The sequence below is a fragment of the Hemibagrus wyckioides genome, linkage group LG29, assembly GCF_019097595.1.
Source record: "Hemibagrus wyckioides isolate EC202008001 linkage group LG29, SWU_Hwy_1.0, whole genome shotgun sequence".
Lineage (NCBI taxonomy): Eukaryota > Metazoa > Chordata > Actinopteri > Siluriformes > Bagridae > Hemibagrus > Hemibagrus wyckioides.
In genome coordinates, this window is record NC_080738.1 from 10,202,984 (window position 1) to 10,227,974 (window position 24,991).

General features: G+C 40.5%; 1 protein-coding gene across 2 annotated transcripts in view; it reads right to left on the bottom strand.

Moving 5' to 3' along the window:
• Positions 1-24,991, bottom strand: part of LOC131349188 (spectrin beta chain, non-erythrocytic 1-like) — a 99,737-nt gene that overhangs the window by 58,808 nt on the left and 15,938 nt on the right. The window contains exon 2 of one of the 2 annotated variants that reach the window (XM_058384637.1): positions 14,274-14,469. In XM_058384637.1, the coding sequence (XP_058240620.1) occupies positions 14,274-14,418 (145 nt within the window). In that variant the 5' untranslated portion in view covers positions 14,419-14,469. Of the gene's footprint in view, positions 1-9,295; positions 9,711-14,273; positions 14,470-24,991 lie in introns of those variants that run through there. The other variant, XM_058384636.1, reaches the window with a different exon arrangement.

Genomic DNA, 24,991 nt, shown 5'->3' on the forward strand with positions numbered 1-24,991 from the left:
CTATACATAAGGCTAAGGTATGAGAATAAAATCTTATTTAAATCAGTCCCTTTCAAGGAGTTTTATTTCATTCCTATCAATATACATGAATTTAATTCATACAAACAGGTTATGCTAAAGATCAGGTACAGCGATAGAGTTTATATCCTGAATTCTAACAAAAGACAGCGCAATATTCAACAAATGTAAAATGAGAACCTGCAAACGGGGGACGACGTCTATCTGATGGAATTATCAGAAAGAGCTAACCCCCGATCACATGCTGTTTATTGAGTAGCACCTCAATGCCAAATATCTCAGATTGTCGTTAACAAACAGAAATCTTATTATAGCTTGCAGACGGCCAAATAGATAGAACATTTCCCGCAGTCGATACATCAAAACGTCATAAAGCAGGCAAACCAAGTCACATCTCGCAGCACATTGCGAGTTTTAACAAAGTGCGATGAGCTGAAGGAATTCGCTTAACTTTATCTGTGCCACGTCAAAACCTCGACCTCAGCGCTACTTCATATCGTGATATCATAGGATAAAATTATATTTTATACACACAGGTGTGGCCAAAACAAATTCATGTGTTGCTTTACTTGAAATCTCCGAATGCCAGTAGAACATGGGACTGAGACAAGACAATGCTGAAAAGGACATTGATCCGTGGATTGTATTGAATGTGCTTAGCCTTGAAGCATCGGCTAATGGAGGTTGTTGTCAGTGTAGGCCATCCAGATTTATCCTGCATTCTCCATTTATACACACCTCACAAGGCTATTTGTGGTGATAGTGATTTTATTTGTAGCTTGAGCTTAATCATCACAGAAACCTCTAAACATTAAGCAGGTATGATGTTATTTAATTCAACAACTTTCTCGCAAATCAGTTGCACTCATAGGATGTCGTACAGAAGACGATTCAACAACCAATCAACAACCCAGCATCATCAAGCTGGAGCTGTTGGGCCCCTGAGCAAGACCCCTAACCCTCTGTGCTCCAGGGCTGCTGTATCATGGCTGACCCTGCGCTCTGTATATGTAACAAAAATAAAGGCTTCTTCCTCTTCCCAGTCAATGATAAAACAGTTGTTGTTGTATGACCTTCAGAAAAAAAGTTTTTTTTCATTCTCTTCCAGGAAGATGATTTAATGAGAACCGGCACTTCGTAATATATTACAAAACTTACAGCTGGGTCCATAAGTATTTGGGCAGTGATACAATTTCTGTTATTTATACCTTCTGTACATGTTACATTGGATTGGGAATTTAAAGAGTATGAGGACTTTCAGCTTTATTTCAAGGGTTTAAAAGAAATGCTTCAAAAATTAGTTAAAAATAATGACAAATTATCATCTATATAAATATAAGGATTATAAATATAAATATAAGAAGTGTTGAGGCGAGGCAAATGACTCAGTCTTGAATTGTGTAAGAGACTACAATGACAATTCCCTGCCACACCAGCAGAGGGGGTGCTGTCGGGGTGAACTGCAATTCCTTGTTGAGTGTCATGTGTTCAGGTCATGGGTCATGTCACCTGTTGTTCATCATCCCTAATGTGTTTCCTTATTTATTCCTATTTTCATTGTTGAGTTATTGTTTCACTGTACATTTGGTCCACATATTTTGATTTGGCACAGGTTTTACGCTGGATGCCCTTCCTTAGGCAACACTCCTAATTTTATCCGGGTTCGGGGCAGGCACTGGGAGTTAACTCTTTACTGACTGGGTTAGCTCAGGCTGTTGCAATGAGAGCACAGGATCCTCCCACTGGACCACTAGGAGTGATGAAAAACAGTGGATTTATGAAATGTTAAAAAATAAAACATGGACTGATTTAAAAGAAATGTATAAGATGTCCCTGAACCCTTTTCCACTTCCACAAGTGTTGAGTGCATGAAGTGTCCAAAAATCAACACATCATTTTTTTCCACTTGAGTTACCGCATCATTCGGGGTTCTTGAATTGCGCTTCTACTTGTTGGAATTTTCAGTGTGAGCACACTACTCAGGCTATTAATGTAAAAGAACACAGAACAGTACATAAAGTACGCGATTTGGGACGCACTTCTTGACTCTTGAAGATAAACGTGTTAATCATTACATAAGAAGACTGACAGTTTAATTGAACTCCACTATCAGGACTTGCGTCAATTTATGAGTTGGAAACCAAATAGGCAAAGATTTTGTATTATGGATGGCTCTCAACCAACAGTGAAGGCAGTGAAGATGAGAAGAGTCTATGAAGACTTCATATAAAAAGAGGGTTGTATTCCCAAAAGCTTTATGTTTTATAAATTGACTGCATACTAGTTTCATGTAGACCTTGCGGTTCTACATGATCCTATGCTTGATTTGGAATTAAAACCTGCAGCCACTTTAGGCAGACTGAGCATTAAATATTAAAATCTGAGCTTCTACCCTCTGTAATTACATCATGGTTCCCAAACCGTATATTCTCACTAACTTTACTAACCTGAAGATAGGTTCTCTTCTCACTATGTTGATAACTACAATTCTGGGAAATACCATCATCTTTGCAGTTCTGATAGCTCATCATAGTCACTCACAGAACTGATGAGTATAATATGGTAGTGGGTCATACTGGGATTTATGTGTTAGGGGCTGTTTTTTGCTGATGGTTCACACTTGTGAAGTACCATGAATTCTGACAGATAAGTATTATAATCAAAGACTTTTGCCAGGAGGATACAGATCCAGGTTCAGGCTTCAGCCGTAGACACAGTGTCAGACTTTTCCCACAGATGCAGCTCCAGACCTTTTCCCACAGATGCAGCTCCAGACCTTTTCCCACAGATGCAGCTCCAGACCTTTTCCCACAGATGCAGCTCCAGACCTTTTCCCACAGATGCAGCTCCAGACCTTTTCCCACAGATGCAGCTCCAGACCTTTTCCCACAGATGCAGCTTCAGACTCCTTCCACAGATGCAGCTTCAGACTCCTTCCACAGATGCAGCTTCAGACTCCTTCCACAGATGCAGCTTCAGACTCCTTCCACAGATGCAGCTTCAGACTCCTTCCACAGATGCAGCTTCAGACTTCGGCCACAGATCCAGCTCCAGACTTCTTCCACAGATCCAGCTCCAGACTTCTTCCACAGATCCAGCTTCAGCCATAGAGCCAGCTTCAGACATGGCCAAAGACAGTTTCAAATCTGGCAACAGGAACAGCTTCAGACTTCAGTCAGTCATAGATCCAGCTTCAGACTTCAGCCATACATTCAGCTTCAGACTTTTCCAAAGACACTGTTTCAAATCTGGCAATAGGTGCAGCTTCAGACTTTAGTCATAGATAAATTTCTCAATCAGATGAGCCAAAACATATTTTCAAATCAAAACAGATGTGGCTCAAGAAACCCAATATCCAATGATTTGCAATGAACATTTCATTCTCTGGATCTGAACCCTAGCAAAAACCTGTGGTTTGGTTTGAACAGGAAAGTCCACAAGAATAAAAGAATATAAAGGAGCTTAATAATGATAAGATCCTCTACAAGGGCCTTCAAAATTGTTAGATACAGTATTTCAGAAAGTGCTGCTGTTCTTTCTAGCATAGGAGTCACGAACAATTTATTATACAGGACAATTGTTTGAAACCAGACGTTTGAAGAGCATTGAATGTCTCTGTGCACGAGTTTAAATCTCAATGAATGAATGAATGAATGAATGAATGAATAAATAAATAAATAAATACTATGACTACACAAATTAGATTGCAGATAAGTTTTCAGGAAGTATGAATAATTACTGTTTTACAGACATGCAGACCTGATATAAAGACTAGTTAAATATTAATAACAAATATGTGAAAATATTATTATTATACTCCTGTATGTGTTGTATTATACTAATTATATTTATACTCCTTCTAGTGCAGATAACCAGAAGTGTGGCAGTTATTAGTAAAAACCTTTTCATTCCATGCATACATGCCTATTTAAGCACTACAAATATTAACACAGCTTAATGTTGTTTAATAAAGCACACATTTTTGGATTCAATTCAGTAACATCTGTATTATATATAGTGCTATTAACAGTAGACGATTACAAAACTCTATAAACTCAGGAGCCTCACTTGTGGTTATAAATATTCCCTGTCTATATGCTATATGGTTGTGCAATAGTGTATGCATGAAACTCATCTAGTTTTAATATAAAGTCTTTATTGCTGAAGTTATCAACTGTTCACTGATTCAATAAAACTATATGCATACTTTATACATATAAACACTACTTACAGCTCGGATTATCGTATTTGGTATGGAATTTTGAGAGGCCCGATGACGTCTGTCAGAGGGAATGCTCTGAATCTCTTCGGATAACAATAAATATTACCTCTGAACACATCATACGTTTTCAAAGTGTCTGCATTGTTCACATTCACTCCAAGTAGACAAGAAACAATATTTTTACAGTCATGTAACGGCTGAGAAGAGTTTCATTTCCTTTGGCAAGCTTGACGGCCCCCCGGAATAAAAACTGTGAAAGTGGTTATAAAAAGATGTTTAAGACATGGACATGAATAATGTGTTTGTTGAGAGGTACAAGAGGTAGCTCAGAGGTAGATTTCCTGTATTGGACATTCTCCCTGTTGCTTCAAGGACTGGGCAGAAGATTTCAAAGCAAATATGAAACTCCTCCCCTTGTTCAGGACCTAAACAAACAGCATGATTCAATTCAATTCAGAGACAAATCCTGTTTTTATTTCAGATTATTAGAAAAACCCACTTTCTTTGGATCAATCATAGAACAAGAGGGATCCTTCGGCCCCCTGGTATGATGCAAGTTTCCAGTTTATTCCCGACATTAATATCTAGTATCCCCTAGTCATGTGTTTGAACGGTACCCATTTTGAAAAATCTATATGTGATATGGACACAATTTCACAATGGCTAGATGTTTTAAATTTCAAGCAAATCAAAGGCTGTCTAATGTCTTCAACAGGATATTAAACAACTTCTGATAGCAATTTTACACAAGTTCATAAGGACAGTTGTGCTCTGGACAGAATTCCAGTCCGATTGTAATCAAAGTTGGACTTTGGCTTTGTCTTATATCTCAGAGATTATACATCTTGCCTATTCTCTTTAATTGCTACTACTAGACACAATGGATATTTGCATGTATCCTCTGTGACTAATTTCCACCACCACAAGTGAAGCACAGCGAGAACCTACTGTTTTAATTATAGGCAGGCCAAAGCATAGGAAACATCTCACACCTAGTGACATCAGACTTGGTACTCAGTTGCTGTTTAAAAAAGAGTGGAAGCTGCAGGACCGACGATAAACTTCACAAGCTCCAGTGAACAGAAACAATGGGGTGGGGTTGCTTGTAAAAACAAAAGCTTTTTTGCTGCTAATCACATGGACCTGACAGGCTATGGATGTTACTCCAGTTCTTACCCAAGTGAAGAGTCAGGGACACCCATGCTTCTGTGCTATATGATTTACAGACAGTCAGGAACAATTAAAAGGCAATTAAATTACACTTTGTTTAAATTAATAAGCAGTGGTGGTTCAAGTGGTTAAGGCTCTAGGTTGTTGATCGGAGGATCTGGGTTCAAGACGCAGCACCACCAAGCTCCACTGTTGGGCAATTGAGCAAGGTCCTTAACCCTCTCTGCTCCAGGGGTGCTCTATCATATCTGCCCCTGTGTTCTGACCTCAAGTTCCTCAGCCTGGGATACGAGAAGAAAGAATTCCACCCTGCTGTAATGTATGTGTGGTGACAATAAAGGCTTCTTGGCCCCAGTTCTTCTTCTTAAATTACGTTTTAATAGCTACAAGCTGCTACAGTGAGAAGTTTTATTTTGGATTGCAATCATGCTTTTTCCCAACATTTCCATTTGCAAGCTTCTGGCCATGTGACTTTTATTTAGCATATTTCTTCATGCCGCTGAAATGAACTCCTGGCTACAGCTCTGAAAACTCATTTAAAGCTATATTGTGAGCTAAAGCCGTGTTCTGGCTCGTCTGTGGATGATTCACTTGCAGATACTTGATTGCTTCTGACTGCTCTTTTAATTCATGCATGTTAGTGCAATCAAGATTGTATTTATTTAAAAAAAAAAAAAAAAAAAAAAAAAAAAAAAAAAAAAAGTGTGGGTGGGTGGGGGGTCTTATCATATCAAGATAAAATACCTCAATATAAACCGTCCTGAACATGATTTGCTCCTAAACCTATAGACACATAGTAGGCTATTTTTCCATCATGACAAGTAATCAAAGCATGTGTGTTATCTTGGCTTATCTTCAAATTGAGCCAACAAACCCTGCGATGATGATTTGGCGCTCCGTTCAAATTCTGTCAAGAACCAACGCTAGTCTTTCCTGCTCCAGCGATGAAATGAAAGGACAAGTGCAAAGCCAAGCGTGGAACAGAAGGTCATTGAGCTGGTTAGCAGCGGGTTGCTTCTGGCTGCCGTTACAATACACTACACAGAATCGCCTCTTTTAACGCGACACTTCCGCCCCCCTCGTGCCCGGCTTGGCTTTGCGTAGTGACCAGCAAGAATGATGAAAGGTTCCTGTCCAGATCTAGCACGAAAAAAAAAAAAAAAAAGGAACTCCACATGATTTAGCTGTCAGAGTCAACTTGGACTTTGTTCCTTGCCTATCATTTGAATGCAGGCTGGTAACCTTATCGCCTTCAGTTATCCAGATAAAGACATGGGAAACCACTAACGTAAATCAGTATTTAACTGCATATTACAAAGGACAGACTTTCTTATTACAGGGACAGACTTTCACTGTTGGAAAAACATAAGCTGTTTGTAGGCTTTAGAGAAAGGTCTAATCTGTACTGTTCTGTTTTGCATCATATATTTCCATTTACAATTCTGGCATATGGCAGATGCCCTTATCCAGAGCCACTTACGTTTTTTTTTCCCTCTCATTTTATACAGCGTAAGGTCTGCAGGTTGAAACACCTGCTAAATTTTGTGTTCCTGGAGGTTGATACCAATGTGGCCATTTTCCTCTGATCTCTCTTGTCAAGAAGATGTTTCTACTCACAGACTCTAAATCAGTGGGGTTTTTTCCTGCTCAATTCTGTGTATAAACTCTAGAGATTGCTGTGTGTGAAAATCACTGGAGATCAGCAGTTTCTGAAATACTCAAACCAAATGAAAATCACAGAGATGAAACTTCATTCTTCATTAGCTGAAGCTCTGCTGTATGATTTTATGCATTGTGCGGCTGATTAGATATCTGCATAAATAGAATGGATGTTGAATTAAAACAGTCACAATTGTGTATTAGGGATCTCAATAATAATCTCACACAAATGTCCAAAACGTGTGGAAAAAGTCGTGGTGGTTTCTGAATTCTTGCAGAACATCCACAGGTCACTTGTCTCTGCTGTATTATTTAACTGTTAGATAGATTATATAACATCATGTTATACTATAATAAGTATTATTCAAGCATCTTTTTACTGTTTTTTGAAAGAAAACGAATAATATAGTATGTAAACTTAAGCAATATACCACTGTGTCTTATTAACCAGGCTGTCAGGTGGACAAAGTGGAGTATTGTTAGCTAAAGGCCCCATTCATGGAGGACTGAAAGATAGAGGCATGGTAAAGTAATAAAGAACGCCTCACTGTCTCAGTCTTCTGGACTTCTTAGTGTTGGGATGTGAATTGAATGGTAATCGGACAACTGGGTGTAACTTGAGACAAACCTTCATTAATGGATGACCAATCACTTAAGGCATCTTCTGGGGCTACAACCGACACAATATCGCTAATACAACACCAAGGGGAGACTCGAAGACCGGTCATCTGTGCTCACCTTCCAGTAAACTACTTTCCTTGAGATCCTTTCTGATGGGATATACACTTATAAAGAACCATGAAGCTTTCGTCATTGTCTAAATTGAGTGGAGCTATCAGACTAGATCAGACTTTCTATATACAACTAAACCACCATTATAAATAACATCTTCTCTTCTCCCAACTTACCACAACATGAAGAATCTTTCATCCTACCTCTATTTTTTCTTCTTATCTCTTAAATTGAAAAAGTGTCTACCTGTCACCTCCTTACAACATCTAAAAATAAAAACAGTTAAACTACTAAACAGTTTCAAAGACTTTACCGTGTTAAATCGACTGCATCAGTCTAGAGACCTGATTTTAGGAAGGCCGTCTAAAACATCTGGCAGTGTTCAAACAGATGTGTGAGGAAGAAAGGGCAAAGATTAATTAGCGCCTACATGTCAAGAAGAAATGCAGGGCAAATATTACAAGTGAGAGGATCCAAAGCTGCTCAGAGGATGAGAGTGTTTTAGGGGGAGGTTTTTAACTGGGATCACAATCATTTTAATTTTTCAATATTGATATCTAACCATAACTAGGACACTTTTTGCTCATTTGTCATCATAAAGGAACACAGACGACACCATATACTTGTTTGGTCTTCATTCTATCCCAAGGGAAGGAAATCAAAAAAGCAGAGTGGTTTCTATATGCGTGATATCATTGCTTGTAATAAGTAAAAGGCAATAAATACAAAAAAATTAAATTGAGGCAATGTTCACCAAGACTGTCTGCTAATACTTTAGTTCTTTGCCGGTAGACACTTTTAGCATTTGATGCCTCGAAAAAAATAAATATATAATCAATTCTGCATCATATATACAGCTATAAACTAACTATTATGTTTAAGGTGACTATTGTTGTCATGCAAGTGGTAACTTTCATTAACTTTAATAGATTAGTGGTTATTGATCTGAAATACAAAAAACTTTACTACAACTGTGCAGCTTTAAGTTTATGATGCCGCACATCTTCACTATGACTGCCTCTTCACAGAGCATTGTGAAGGTAAACACCTCCTCCTGTAATCTTTCTGCCCTGGTCACTGACGAGCCAATCAGCAGGGTGGAAAACTGCTCTGAAATCCACCAATAGCAATAAAATATGGTTTCTCCGGGGATTAGGTTGACATTATGTTAATCAGGCAACTGAGATAAGCTGACACGCTTGGATAACCTGACATGTGAGAGTACATATACAGGCCAGACGTGTCCCACACACACACACACACACACACACACACATCAGAGAACTACCTAAGCTCCTCCTCATCCTCTCCCGCTTCTCATTAATATTTCACAGGCTGATAAACCTCCTCTGTCAGGTCTTTCTGATCCTGGTGCTCTCTGTGTCTCTCATTCCACACTGTAAGGTATCAGTATGTTAAAGGTGAATTATAAAGTGCTGTACTGTCAAGCGTTTCTGTCCATGTCTACAGTTATACATAGCCTAGATTACTTACCTTGCAGCTGCTTAAATCGACCCTCCAGCTGGTTATAGTTAAAAGCGGCTGCGCCGTAACTGGGGCCAGGACTAGAGCCTTGATACGATGGTCCTGGTCCTGGAGACAGGTGCTCAGGTGAGAGATGCCCAGGAGAAACGCGTCCAGGAGATAAAGGTCCAGGGGTCAGGGGTCCAGGCATACTGGTAGCTCTCTGAAGCTCCATCAGTGTGCTAAAAAGTAATGTGTCCTCTTACCAACCAACAAACACCGGACCTGAGGCTGTCCAAGCATCCAGCTTGTTCTGGCTTAATGAAACTGATGCTCAATCACAGGCAGACAGCATTTTCCTCCCCCGCAACCTTCAGAACAGACTGCCCTCATTTTCTGTCATCCCTGAGACGGTCAGAGTGAATGAGAGAGCATGTGCACTGGACTCAAAGCATACACTGAAGACCGCGCTGAACATAACAGAGCACACCTTTCACAAGCCTGGAGGAAGTAGGGGGTGGAGCCCTGGGCTTGGCATTGGCCCAGGCAGCCTATCACGGCCAGTGTGTTCCACGGTGATGTCAGCATCGTATTAGCATAAGGAGAGGTGGGAGGGAGAGACAAGGAGGAGGTGGTGGGCTACACCATTCTGCCGTGGTGGGGGGAGATGAGCAGGATGTTCACTGTTGCCAAACACAGCTGGAGTTCTTAACAGAGACAAAAAATGGTTTTTGATGTCTGACAGCAGGAAATGTTGATATAAAAAAGGCTCTGTGACTGAGTAAGTTAAAGCCTGACAAATCCTTTATGGGGCCACAAAAGGAGAGCAACCCGGCTTTTTTTTTATTCGCTGCTGCATACGAATATGTGGGACAGACAAAAATGCAGTGGCTTTTGAGTGGTGGAACAAAGCAGGGGAATTATTGAGCACAATTTTTCATGTGATGCGCTCAGCACAACAGCCCACACTCAGCTTGCCTCAGCTGCACTTTTCAGGAAAGTCAATCCTCTCCTCAACCTCATATTTTCGTATCCGGCCCACTAAAACAAGTCATCGTCTCGATTTCTCCTGAACAAACACTCATTCTTGGATCTCTTTTTTCCCTGTCAGTTTCCAGTTTCTTGCCATCAGGTCCAATTTATGTCAAAGGATTCCTGTTGCATCTGGGGTGAAAACCATGTGCTTTTGCTCTAGAGGAGCAGTGAGAGCATGGAAAAGCTCAGTTAACTAGCACAGAGCTGTTCACAAGTATCTGTTTACATTTATATGCATGTCACTTCAAACCAAATGCTTGCTTCAAAAAAATAATAGGAACGAAATATCATCATATTCATATAATAATAATAATTATTACTATTATAATAATAAAATATTATATTGCATGGGAAAATTGAAATGCTGATGTGGTGTGATGGAAAATAAAGGCATCGTCTGGTGTGAAAACATCTAAAGGTAAACACATCATGGTTCATTAATTACTTCAGCCTTCAGTAAGTATTTATCTTGGAATTCCTCTAAGCAGCAGGGTGTATTTTCAGCTGCTGAAGTCTGAACCCAGCAGCAGCGCAAGCTGAAGCCAAACTCTTACACATTATGCACTGGTTTTTATCGTGCCGTTTTAGGATGTGATCCTTAGAGCGAAAATCTATACAAATCATTTCTTTAACATACACGGTCTTAGTATGATGGATGTTCTGAGGAAAAATATAGCAACTACACCTGAGAAATATTTATTTTCATTAAATAAAAGTTAGAAAGAGAGATTTTTTTTTTACTAGAGAACAAATTTTTTACTTGGCACCTCTTATAACTAACTAAATAACTAAAATATATGGTAGCAAATGAGGTAGACGGCTTGGCTAGATAGAGAACTAGCTACAAAGCTAGCGGCTGCATAGAGAAATTAGCTGGCTAGAAAGAAAGGGAAATGAAACACAAAACTCTAGTAGGAATACTCGGAGATATCACTAAGCTTCCTCCGCTATTCATGAATGGAGTAGTTTGGGGTTTACTCAGCCAAAAAAAAAAGGAAAAATGTGGAATAAGGAGTATTTAGTCCAACTGAATATTGGTAACGAGACAAGCTTTCAAACTTGCATCATAATAAACAAACAAAAGCCTAGCTGTTAGCCAAACCCAGAGAGCGAGAGAGAGAGAAATAATAAAGTTTAATTCACAGTCAAGAAATTAGCGTCATCAGCTGTTTATGAATAAATTAAAGGTCCAATTTGGGGTAAAATTAATTAAAAACAAAAGAAAAATCAGTCTGTGAAAAAAAATATATGTATATGTCAAAGCTACCTAGCTAGCTAGCTTGCTAGAGGATTATCTAAAAAGTAGATAGCTTAGCTAGTGAGGCAGATAGCTAGCTATGGAGATAGAGCATAAAATAGTTGAAAAGAACAAATTGACAAGAATCATAAACCATTAAGAACAAATGAATAAATCTTGGCATCACATGAAACAAACAAACAAAAAATCCCTAATTTAATATGATAGCTAGTTAAATACATGGCTAGTGGGACAGAGTGAGAACTAACGAGAAAGCTGGCTAGTTTCCTCAACTATTCGTGAATGAATGAGATTTCACAACACTGCATCATCAAAAAATGTATGATTTAATGTATGCATACTGTAACATGATTCAGCTTTAGTGAATCACATCACGTCAGTATCAGTCATAATATTTAAATTCTATGATATTGTGATAAATTCTTCACAAGCGTCTTTAACAGCGAAGCTTAATTAGCAGACGAGCCCAAATCATTCACTCAGGGCAAACTCTGACATCGTTCACTTAGTCAGCGGCATTCCATTTGGTATGCACTTGGATTGATATGCCCTCGACATGACCACCAGCAACAAGCATGTAGGACTCTCTTGAAGAATTTCACACCATGATTCATCTTCACCTTCCTGTAACCTTGCGTGATCATCTGCCTAGCTGACTTTCAGAGCGTCCCACAGCTAAGAAACAGGATCATATCCAATTCCCCAATCGCTCTGAAGTTATTAACCAAGTCATGACTGGCAGCTGTCTTTAAAACGCGTTTGTTTAAGAACGGCAGAACAAAAGACTGAGGGGAGTGTTTAAGGGAAAGCAGGAGGCTGCTGGGCAGGAGAATAAAGCGTCTTTGTGGGGTGAGGCTGGGTTTAATTATTCAGCACGGCCCAGCCGGCCTTGCAGAATGTGGCGATAGCCTCCAAGAGCGCCCCGGACACTGACATAACCTTGTCGCATGTGACTCGCAGACTGAACTCACTCCCCTCTGGAATGAGCTGCTTTTGGATCCATCGTAGTACAAGAATCAAAGGAAAACCACACGAGGACAAAACAGATCAATGCCTTAACCTCACATGGATTTCCTGAAAGTCACCAATGGTTTTTGTAATAAACACTAAAACGAAGAGATAAATTAATCTGGCAAGACAAAAATAGCCTTCTACTCTGTGCTGCGATCTGTCATAGACGAAGTCTCATTGAATACATGCAGCAATATTTAGTGAGCTTTTTATTTTGGCCAATCAGACAAAAGTAAAGAACACAAACTAAACTCAAAAGCATTTCTCAATAAGCTAAGGGAGAATGGCTCGTACCTACAGTGACTAAGCGTGGCCTGAAACTGAGGACTGGAAGCTGAAATGACATGAGAAAATAAAAGATGCTGAAGAGTTCATGAAGAAACAACAGCGTCCAGAGCCATATGGTAGTGAAAGGCCCTGGCAGAGTGAGAGACCATGAAGCTTCAGTAACTCTTGCATATTTAAGGAGCATGTGCATTATTTAGCTTCCTGTATGGAACTTGAGTCGATTCATCTGCTATTCAGTGAGCTGATATACAGCAGCTACACGACAGCAACCTGGCTGTGACACAAGCAAGCGGGCGCATGAATGACGAGGGGCCATTTTTAGAAACTCCTTGTTGCCGGAATACTACCGTGCGTTTCTATGTTCGAGTACACAGATAATTACAGAGCCTGAGGGACTTGTCTGAGCTAAGGAAGAACTTCTAAGATCCTAAATTCCATCTAAATCTTGCATCTTAAATTATAGAAGAAATTAGTTCTGTGTATGTACACATGTCCACTCACTGGCCACTTTAATGGGAACATTTACGTAATAATATAATCAGGCAATTATATGGCAGCGGTGCAATGCATAAAATCATGTACATATCAAGAGCTTCAGTTAATGCTCATATCAGACATTATAATGGAGGAAATATGTGATCATGGTTGCTGGTGTCAGATGTCTGTGTTTGAGAATCCAGGGAATTTCTGGGGAAAAAAAAAACATAAAACATCCAGTGGACAGATGGAAATTCCTTGTTAATGAGCGAGATCTGACAGGAAGTGACTCAAATAAGCACTCGTTACAACCACGGTGAGCAGAAAAGCATCTCAGAATGCACAAACAGTCAGCCAAGAACAGGAAACTACAGGATGCTACAGAGGGCTACTGAAACTTTTCAGCCGGAGAATGAAGAAAATATCACCTGGTCTTTATGCTGTTTTTGTTCTGTTGAAGGTTTACACTCCTAACTGAGAGAATTCCTTAAGGTTTGAACCAGATATAATTCGTAATGCAATAAAACACTAACAGACCCTCCATTATGTTAACCAAGTATTCCTTAGAAAAAACAGTCTTCTTGGTTGAGTTTTCAAACCCGGTCAAACAAAGAACACCAGGAAATCACTGCTGCCTTCAGTAAGCACAGTGAAACGTTCAAAATGCTTCAAAACACAACTGAAATATTAAAAACATAGCAAATGCCTGTCCCAAAACTGCATTGCATTGCAAAAAAACACCATATAGCTTACATATGTAGAGGTTTCACATGTAATACTCAATGTTTCTAATATATTAACATAGAAGGGTGTTTTGGATCATAGTGGAAACTGAAAAGGAGACAAAAACTAACGTCACTTTTACAACTCATCTGGTGGAAGATGAACTGGTTTGCCCAAAAAAAAAAAAAAAAAAAAGTGATTTTCTGCTTCACTGACCTGCCAGGGCCTTGATGCGAGAGCGTTCGAACAGACGGGCCGAGCTGTTCTCGTTGTCCCACTCGTCCACATCCCAGCGGTTGTTGACGTCGCTGTACTGCTGCTGGATCTCCATGTGGTCATAATCTGCGGCTACTGACGTCATTTTGAGCCCTCACGGCTTGCATCTACTCATCAGCCCCTTTTCAGAAAACACCTGAAGGGAAAGAAATATAGTCAGTAACTATAGTCACTAACTCTAGTGCAAGATGTCCAGCATTAAAATATATCTATCTAGAGAAAAGTCACTTCTATAATATTCTTGTTATATTGGATTTATTAGCAATGCCTGGAAATGATTCCATCTCCAAACAAGACCTATAGGGTCACTGACTTTCTCACCATGTCCTTATGTAGCCTAGATGGATTATAGCACCATCTGTTGGTAAAGGAGGACTACAACTGTCCAGGTTTAGCATCAATAGCAGGGGTGTGCAAACTTTTTTCAAATAGGGTCACTGCATGAAAATACCTGGAGAGGCAAAATATTAATTATGAATTACGCAAACTATGTTCCATTTTAATTTAAGAGTGTCTGCAACTAAATCAGATAAATGGTACAGCACTTCCTTTTTTATGAGACCAAAAGTAATAGAATCATCTATCAATCATGCATAAAATTACATTTTTTAGAATACCTAAATCTATTTAGTTAAGAAATCGGCAATAGGCGTCCCATACTTGTGATTGAAATCATCGGCACTTATTAGCTGCTCCTGGGAGGTTTGTATTTACGAGTTGGGAAGTCGTAATTACGACATCAGGTGCGTTCAAATCACTTTAATCAAAGCACAATGGAGGTGTAGCTTCTCTTAATTAACTACAACTAAATGCAGCAAGGTTAATTTTAACTCGAAAAATGAACAAAGAATGTACATCAGGGTTTTGTTTGGCTTTTTGTAATGTTTTTAATCAATTTATAACCACTATACACATTATTCTTCCACACATAATTGTCCAATGCCGTCATATTAGGCAGAGCCACTTGGGGACTTTCACACCGTCACAGATCTGCCATTACATCTGTCAGCTTGACAGCAAGGAACAGAAACTACACTGATTGATTACTGTTGTAGAAAGGACATTATTTAGTTACAGTTACATTAATTTCTGTCCAGTGTCACCCAAATGAGGATGAGGTTCCCTTCTGAGCCTGGTACCTCTCAAGGTTTCTTCCTCATATCATCTCAGGGAGTTTTTCCTCGCCACCATCGCCACAGGCTTGCTCATTAGGGATAAAATAAAAAAAGGGATAAAATAGTTTAATAATTTAATTTAATCATTTATTTTTAGTTATTTAGTTATTTTTTTCCTCTCCTTTCTCTTTGAGACGATGTCCGTTGTAAAAGGCGCTATACAAATAAATCGAACTGAAATTGAATCCCTGCAATCTGCTTAAATTATGATTTTAACAAACTCAATTTGCACTACTGAATTTGCTTCCACTGATTCCACCATGTTTTCTTATGTGCAGAATCTCATCCCTTTTTTTTTAAAAATAAAGAAAGAAAGAATTTCCAGAGTTTCCCACTCGTAATTATGCCTTTGCTTTTGTGGAGGCGTCCATTTGCCTTCAAGTCGATTTTTCCGACATGACGTGAACGTACCGAATGTTCTGTACCCTGTTCGCTCGGATACAAAGTGCCAGATCATCTTCCAGATGCTTCATGTTCTCTGCCCTCTCATCCTCTGAATGTTTAATACATTGCCCAAGATTTGTTTCTTAAAGACTCCAAATATTAAATTCCTTAATTGCTGCCACAGTCTCTGGACAGACCGAGGTCCACACATTTTCTACGACTCTGCTATTTTGTATTCTGTTAACGTTGAGCTTTTTGTTTGTTGCTAGAACCAAATATCATTCATGTGTAGGGCAGGGAGAGGAAAAAAAAGTGTGCATTTTACCTAAAAAGGTGTTAATACAGTCTGCTGTCAATATCAGGTGAAAGATAAATGACAAAAAAACAGGCCAACATCTGTCTATAGGCCAAATGTAGCCATGAGGCCAGACTTTGGTCACTCCTGTTCGACAGACCCTTTTTCTGTTAGTAAACATTGTGATATTTTTTTGTGGGCGGAGCTTAGGTAGAAGAGAAAACAAGTCTTGTTAGTTTGTTTGTAAACAATGAGTGGTCAAAATCCGAATTTATCTGACTATGTTAGGTCAATCACTGTCCAGGACTGTGTATTGTAAAAAATGAACTTTAATGGACGGAACCAGATTGGCCGGCCCGTACACGCTCACTCAGTGGATGGACGATGTGACAGGATGACCTCCGACATACACACTAAAAAGTTAGCATTACATGAAATATCATTTAACTTGTTCCCCAATTTCTGATAAGAAATATTTAGACATGTAACCAAACCATAAACCATACCAACAACAAACAATAGTTTCTTTAACTTTATCTGATATGAAAAGTGTGCGCTGCAAACACAAGCATTTTTGGTGTCCAGTCCGCTCGTTTTATTGCGTTTGACCACAGCTCTCGTCGTTTTTTTTAGTCTTGCAGTGGCAGCAGGTACACGCTAAAACTTCAAATCTGAGCTCCATCGATTCTGTCACTCAACAACACAACAAGAGGACATTTGCATTCCTTGTGTCGCCGACTCTGTACTGGTTTGTATTAGCCACGTCCAGTTTTCCCTTTGTTTTGCCTCCAGCTAGCGCTGTGACATAATCGTGACATTGGCCTGAAAAGGGGTCTATAGACAAATATCTCCATAGTTCAGCCATTTAAATAATTAGATACAGGTCAGAGTATTTTAGAATTATTTTAACTACAATTTGTAAATATCTCTTGCTTTAAAGAAGGACTGACTTTTAACTGTTCAATCCTCCTAATATCAGCACCTACCAGCGACACGCTATAATTTATAAACGGCTGGGCATCAGTTAGTGGTTTATATAGTCATCATAGCTGGACTGCCGATTACACATGGAGTGATTTTATGTCAAGGACTAGTACAAATATGACTCATGACTGAAAATAGTTTGTGTCATTTCCTCGGCTCGACTCAGACTTGGCTGGACCGCCTCGCGTCCGTTATCTAATCCATAGCCATTCCACTGAGTGAGTAGCCTGAAACATGGAGGATGTTTTATATTATATTCATCTGTATATATCTTGATCACAAAAAGTGGGTCACGATCACACAAAGGTTAAAAACTGCTGTCTTAGACCAATTGTAGGTGCAAAAATAAATATCCAATCTCTTTGGAAAAAGACCTGATTGCAACTTTGAGCTTATGAAGTATACCACATCATTAACACACGTTTATCAGTAGCTGTATTAATGCCCATGAGCCAATCGCTCTATGTTACCACCTAGTGGAATAAGAGACCGGCTTTCAAAGATGTTATTCAAATCTGTCAACTTGATTAAGATCCAGTTTAAAATTCTACATTCATGTGGTCGGCTGGATTAGTCTGGAGGGCTGTACATTTCACCCCTGGTGTATTTTACACTTGCAAAACCAAAATTCTGGCTGTAAAAGGTCATTACTATCCTGACAGGATTGTAGGGACCGGCAAACTCAGCAGCCATGAATGAAGCCATCAGCAGCTACCCCTGCAGAAGCAGTGATAGCTTTATAGTGCACACACACACACACACTCAGTCTTTCTATACTGTGTTCTTTGCCTCTCTTCCTCTATCTGTGTGTGTGTTGTCATTCTCCTGTGTCACTGTAAATATGTTCTTATTAGCGGTGTAGTTTATTCATATTTGTGTAAAAGTTCTGTCTGGAAAGATTTGTCTAGAACCTTATTATTCTCTCTGGTTCAGTGTGGGCTGCATTATCATTCCTGTCCGTTTCTGTCGACTTGTACATAATTCATCATCCGTAATTATATGCTACGCCGTATTATGTGAAAGAACAACCTGATTAAACATTCTGGACATCTTTGGCCAAGAGTTACTATTTAGCCGTGAAGTACTGAACTAGTGGTTGAATTTTTCATAATGGCCAAAGAAACTAAAGTGTGATATGATAATTAATCGTAAGGCATGAATACATAGTAGAGTTCCAGGCTTTAGGACATGGTTGTGCTGTTAGCTCGTGTCACCTTACACAAATGCTCTGTCTGTTTCTACCAAATTAACTGGAGGCCAAGTATTAAGTATGACACTAAAGCATGCACCCAGACCGTGTCTTTTGTATCTCCTGGGTCACAGTTCACTATATGAATTTAGAGGCCATGCCTCTAAATAATAATCACAGTGAAATAATCACTGTGTCTCCTCAGCAGCTCTGTATCACACTATTACTACTGCAGTTGAAGGAGACATAGCGTAAATGTCCCTAAAGCTTCTTACAAAAGGATGAGAACTTGCTCTGCATCTTTCATGGTGTTGCAGTGCTAAAACGCAGTAATGAGCAGGTTCTGCTTTGATTAGTGTCCAAAGAAAGTCTGTGTGTCAGCATGTGTGTGTGTTACTCATCTTTAATACAGAGGTCATCGTTTCCCCTTCAGTGTCTTTGTATCATAGTATAAGAGAGAGAGAGAGAGAGAGAGAGAGAGAAAGAGAGGGGGGGGTGAGAGGGAGATAGCACAGTACAGAGAGAGAGAGAGAAAGAGAGAGAGGGGGGGATGAGAGGGAGAACAGTATACAGAGAGAGGGAGAAAGAGAGAGAGAACAGTATACAGAGAGAGAGACAGGGAGGGGGAGAGAGAGAGAAAGAGAACAGAATAAAGAGGGGGGGGTGAGAGGGAGATAGCACAGTACAGAGAGAGAGAGAAAGAGAGAGACAGAGAGAGAGAGAGAGACAGAGAGAGAGAGAATGAGAGGGAGAGCACAGTACAGAGAGAGAGACAGGGAGGGGGAGAGAGAGAGAAAGAGAACAGAATAAAGAGGGGGGGGGTGAGAGGGAGATAGCACAGTACAGAGAGAGAGAGAGAAAGAGAGAGAGGGGGGGATGAGAGGGAGAACAGTATACAGAGAGAGGGAGAAAGAGAGAGTATACAGAGAGAGAGACAGGGAGGGGGAGAGAGAGAGAAAGAGAACAGAATAAAGAGGGGGGGTGAGAGGGAGATAGCACAGTACAGAGAGAGAGAGAAAGAGAGAGACAGAGAGAGAGAGAGAGAGAGACAGAGAGAGAGAGAATGAGAGGGAGAGCACAGTACAGAGAGAGAGAGAAAGAGAGAGAGAACAGTATACAGAGAGAGAGACAGGGAGGGAGGGAGGGGGGCACAGTACAGAAAGGGGGGGGCACAGTACAGAAAGAGAGAGAGAGAGAGAGAGAGCACACTACAGAAAGAGAGAGAGAGAGAGAACAGTACAGAAAGAGAGAGAGAGAGAGAGAGAGAGAGATCACAGTATACGGGGGGGTCACAGTACAGAAAGAGAGAGAGAGAGAGAGATCACAGTATACAGAGGGGAGGGGGGCACAGTACAGAAAGGGGGGGGCACAGGACAGAAAGAGAGAGAGAGAGGGAGATCACAGTAAACGGGGGGGGCACAGTACAGAAAGAGAGAGAGAGAGAGAGAGAGAGAGAGAGAGATCACAGTATACAGGGGGGGCCACAGTACAGAAAGAGAGAGAAAGAGAGAGAGATCACAGTATACAGAGGGGGGGCACAGTACAGAAAGAGAGAGAGAGAGAGATCACAGTATACGGGGGGGTCACAGTACAGAAAGAGAGAGAGAGAGAGAGAGAGAGAGAGAGAGAGAGAGATCACAGTATACAGAGAGGAGGGGGGCACAGTACAGAAAGGGGGGGGGCACAGTACAGAAAGAGAGAGAGAGAGAGAGATCACAATATACAGGGGGGGCCACAGTACAGAAAGAGAGAGAAAGAGAGAGAGATCACAGTATACAGAGGGGGGGCACAGTACAGAAAGAGAGAGAGAGAGAGAGAGAGAGAGAGAGAGAGAGAGAGAAGGTATTTTTAGCTGATGCAGTGGCATAGGGTGAATACTGACGCTGCAGTACAGTGGGGGTGAGAATTTGTGCAGCCCAGCAGAAGTCTTTCCCTTTAAGAGCTCTGTAGCAAACACCAGGAAATAAAGCATGAGGAAAGCTGAACCACCAGCTGAACTAAACACATCTGTACACAACTTCACAACTGAGACACAATTAACAACACATACTGAATGATGCACTGTCATGCTGGACGCTACACTGTCATGCTGGACGCGTCATACTGCAGAATGAGGGACAGGACATATCTAATTACTGCTTTAATCATCACCTGCCTGTAGATGGTGGAGTGATGATGGTAGAATGCTATAAGTTTAACTAATTGTTGTACAAAGCAGCTGAGAGCTAAGGGCTTTGCTCAACAGCTCTCTGGTGTTCCTGAGATTTCAACTCAATAATCTGATCACAGAGACTGACCACAGAGTCTGACCACTGAGACTAACCACAGAGTCTGACCATTGTGTCTGACCACTGTATATGACCAATATAACTGACCAGAAAGTCTGATCACTGTGTCTGACCAAAGAGTCTGATCAGAAGGTCTGACCAGTGTCTGACCACAGAGTCTGACAAGTGCATCTGACAGAGTCTGACCACTGTGACTAACCACAGAGTCTGACCATTGTGTCTGACCACTATAACTGACCAGAAAGTCTGATCACTGTGTCTGACCAGATTCTGACAACTGCATCTGACCATAGTCTGGCCACAAAGACTGACCACAGAGTCTGACCACTGCAACTACCCAGAGTCTGACCACTGTATCTGTATAGGTCATACACCATGGCAAGACTAAGCACAGCAACAAGACCCAGATAGTTCTACTGCATCAGCAAGGTCTCTCCCAGAAACAGATTTCAAAGCATACTGGGATTTCAAGATGTGATGTTCAAGCTATTTTGAAGAAGAACAAAGAGATGGGCAGTGTTGATGACCAAAGAAACTTCATGCAGCAGATAAAAGACACATCATGCTAACTTCCCTTCCACATCAGAAGATGCCCGCCCAGTAGTGCCATCAGCAAAGAACTGGCGGAAACCAGTGAGACCCAGGTACACCTATATACTGTCTAGAGTCTGGCCAGAAATGGTCTTAATGGAAGAATTGCAGCCAAAAAGCCATACCTTTAATGTGGAAGCAAAGCTGAGACTCGACCATACACAAAATCATAGGATCTGAGTGCACAAAAATGGCAGCAGGTGGATGGACTGATGAGTCAAAATAATGAAATATTTGGCTGTAGCAGTAGGCAGGTTGTTTGCCAAAGGTCTAGACAGTGGTATAATAATGAGTGTCTTCAGGCAACAGTGAAGCATAGTGGAGGTTACTTGCAAGGATGAGGCTGCATGTCTGAAAAAGATTTGGTCAGGATTAATGGTGTGCTCAATGCTGAGAAATACAATCAGATACTTATCCATCATGCAATACCGTCATGAGGCGTCTGAAATTATTCTGCAGCAGGACAACGACCCCAAACATATAGCCAAAGCCATTAAGAACCATCTTCATAGCAGAGAAGTCCTGGAAGTGATGGTCTGTCCACCACAGAGCCCTGATCTCAACATCATCGAGTCTGTCTGGGATCACATGAAGAGACAGAAGGATCCACTGAAGATCTGTGTGATTAGTTCTCAAAGATGTTTGGAACAACCTATCTGCCGAGGTCCTTCAAAAATGGTGTGCAAGTGTATCAAGAAGCACTGATGCTGCGCTGCAGGCGAAGGGTGAAGGTCACACCAAATATTGATCCGATTTGGATTTCTCTCTATATATATTTTTTTCCCTTTTCTGAATGTCATTTTTCAACTTTTATTCCCAAACATTTTCCCATACAGTACTCCAGAAAGTTTGGAGTCAAATCAGTGACTGTGGTGCTGTACTGAACTGGTGATTGGCTGATCCATGCAAATTTTCAGCCTCTCATTATTATTTGTTCTCTCTCAGCTGTTGGGATTGATGAAAGAAGTTTACATAACATTGGACGTCAATTACATATGGATATCAATAATACATTACATGCAAAGTTATCTCTAATGAGCAAGCCAGGGACTATAAAGTCCTGAGACTATAAAATATAATAAACAATATTCCTTTGGTCAAACTCCACCCACCTTGTAGCCAAATATAACTGATTATTTTTTGACGTTTTTGGAGATTAATGCAGACTTGTTTAAAGAGAGACTCGAGATTTTTTCCCCCTCACTCCTACTCAGCTCCTACTAATCAGCACAGACCATTAAAGTAAACTGCAGATATTATGAAAAAGAAATGATGCAATTTTCAAAGAAAACTTTTAGATAACTATCTTTGACAAAATCCAGATATTTGTTTGTAGAGGTTATACCAAGCTCTAGAGAATGAAGGATAAATAGTGACACAATCATCTGGTCATGTGAAAGTCTAACAGAATGGTCAGTGTGTGAAATCAGTGTGTGGAAGATCAGGGGTTCAAGCCCCAGCACCGCCAAGTTGCCACTGTTGGGCCCTTGAGCAAGGCCCTTAACCCTCCCTGCTCCAGGGGCGCCGTATCATGGCTGACCCTGCACTCTGACCCCAACCTCCAAGGATGGGATATGCGAAGAAAGAATTTCACTGTGCTGTAATGTATATGTGACAAATAAAGGCTGTTTCATTCATTCATTTCATTTCATTTCATTTCATCTGGCTTGGCACAATCCATCACATCATCCTGAATCCTGAATCCAAGCTCCATGTGATGTGAAGTGGCAACTGTTAAACGCCGAGTGCTCTGATAAGCACGGGGCTTAGATCGTGTTGCCAAGAAATGCAAACAAGCAATGGTTTTCAAAAGCTTAGTCAACATTCTGAACATTCTCAGACCTGAATAAACACTGTCTTATAACGGTCTGATAGCTCTGTGTTGTGCTTGGCTGAAGTGAGTGGTGAAGAAATGCACCGAATGAAAGGATCATTAAGCACTCTCAAACAAAACTCCAGTTAATTGCAACGTGGAATTCAGATCCAGCAACAGAAGAATACGAAACCAGAAAACGTTCGGTCACACCAAGTAAATTTACGACAAATGGACAGGTAACAAGCCGAGGTGTTCGTTAACACCATCAGAGATCATATACAGTCCTCTTTGTATCAGGTTTAATGCAAACATTTTAAAAATACTTCTCTGTTGACATAAGAGTCATACTGATTTTAAATCTTGGAATTATAGTTAGATATACTGTAAGAGACAGACAGACAGAGAGGCAGGCAGACAGGCCGAGTGAGTGAGACATTGAGAGTGGAAGACAGAGAGAAAGAGAAAATAAGAGAGACAGAAAGGCAGAGAGAGACAGAGAGTCACAGAGAGAGAGACACACAGACAGACAGGCAGAGTGAGTGAGACATTGAGAGTGGAAGACAGAGAGAAACAGAAAATAAGAGAGACAGAAAGGCAGAGAGAGACAGAGAGTCACAGAGAGAGAGACACACAGACAGACAGGCAGACAGGCAGAGTGAGTGAGACATTGAGAGAGGAAGACAGAGAGAAAGAGAAAGAAAATGAAAGACAGAAAGGCAGAGAGACACACACAGAGAGAGAGAGAGAGAGAGAGAGAGAGAGAGAGAGAGAGAGAGGGAGAAAGAAAATGAAAGACAGAAAGGCAGAGAGAGAGAGAGAGAGAGAGAGAGAGAGACAGACAGACAGACAGGCAGACAGGCAGAAAGAAAGATGCTTCTTTCTGCTTTCTTCACATCCATTCAAAATGGAAATAAATCTATCTGGGACGTGAGATTATGCTGTATGCAGTAAATGGCTCTCTGGTGCATCACTGGTCATTTAAAATATGGTGCAAATTGTTCATACAGAGTAAGCACAAAGTAAAATTCTAATAATATATCTGTTCAGATTTTGAAATTATTGAATTGAAATTACTGCACAAACTCCAGCAGTTGTTTGGATGTATCTGCCCCCTTGCAATTCCTTCACACAACAAAACTGTACTGATATTCAGCAGACAGACAGACAGACAGACAGACAGACAGACAGACAGACAGACAGACAGACAGACAGACAGACAGACAGATAGATAGATAGATAGATAGATAGATAGATAGATAGATAGATAGATAGATAGATAGATAGATACCCAAATGGTTCCCTTGTGGCCTCATGACTAGGATATACAGTGCTGTGTTTTTCATTTTAGGTTTCACCAGCACTCTCAATGCATTCTTACTGCACACTTTGGTGCAAGTCTTAGGGACCAGACACAGTGAGCAGACCTGATGAGGGTGAAGGTTAAAGGTTATGACCGACAGCTGAAGATATGCATACAAACTTAATCTGTCATTATCATACCCCTTAGGAACACCTGAACATCTACACATTTATCAAATGATCTAATCAGTCAATCACGTTGCAGCAGTGCAGTGCATAAAATCATGCAGATGTGGGCCTGCAGCAGTTTGGGTAATATTCACATCAAACAAGCAGAATAGGGGAAAAATGTGATCTCAGTGATTTTCACAGTGGCCTTGATTGTTTTACCAAATGGGATGGTTTGAGTATTTATGTACTGTAACTGCTGATCTGCTGAAATTTTCACACACAACAGTCTCTGGAGTTTACTCAGAATGGTGCAATAAAGAAAAAACATCCAATATGCTGTGGACTGCAGACAGAAACATCTTGTTGGTCTGAGAGATTAGCTGTGAATATCCAGACAGAAAGGCCAATAATCACTCTGTACAACTGTGATGAGCAGAAAAACACCACTTCAAACACTAAGGCAAAA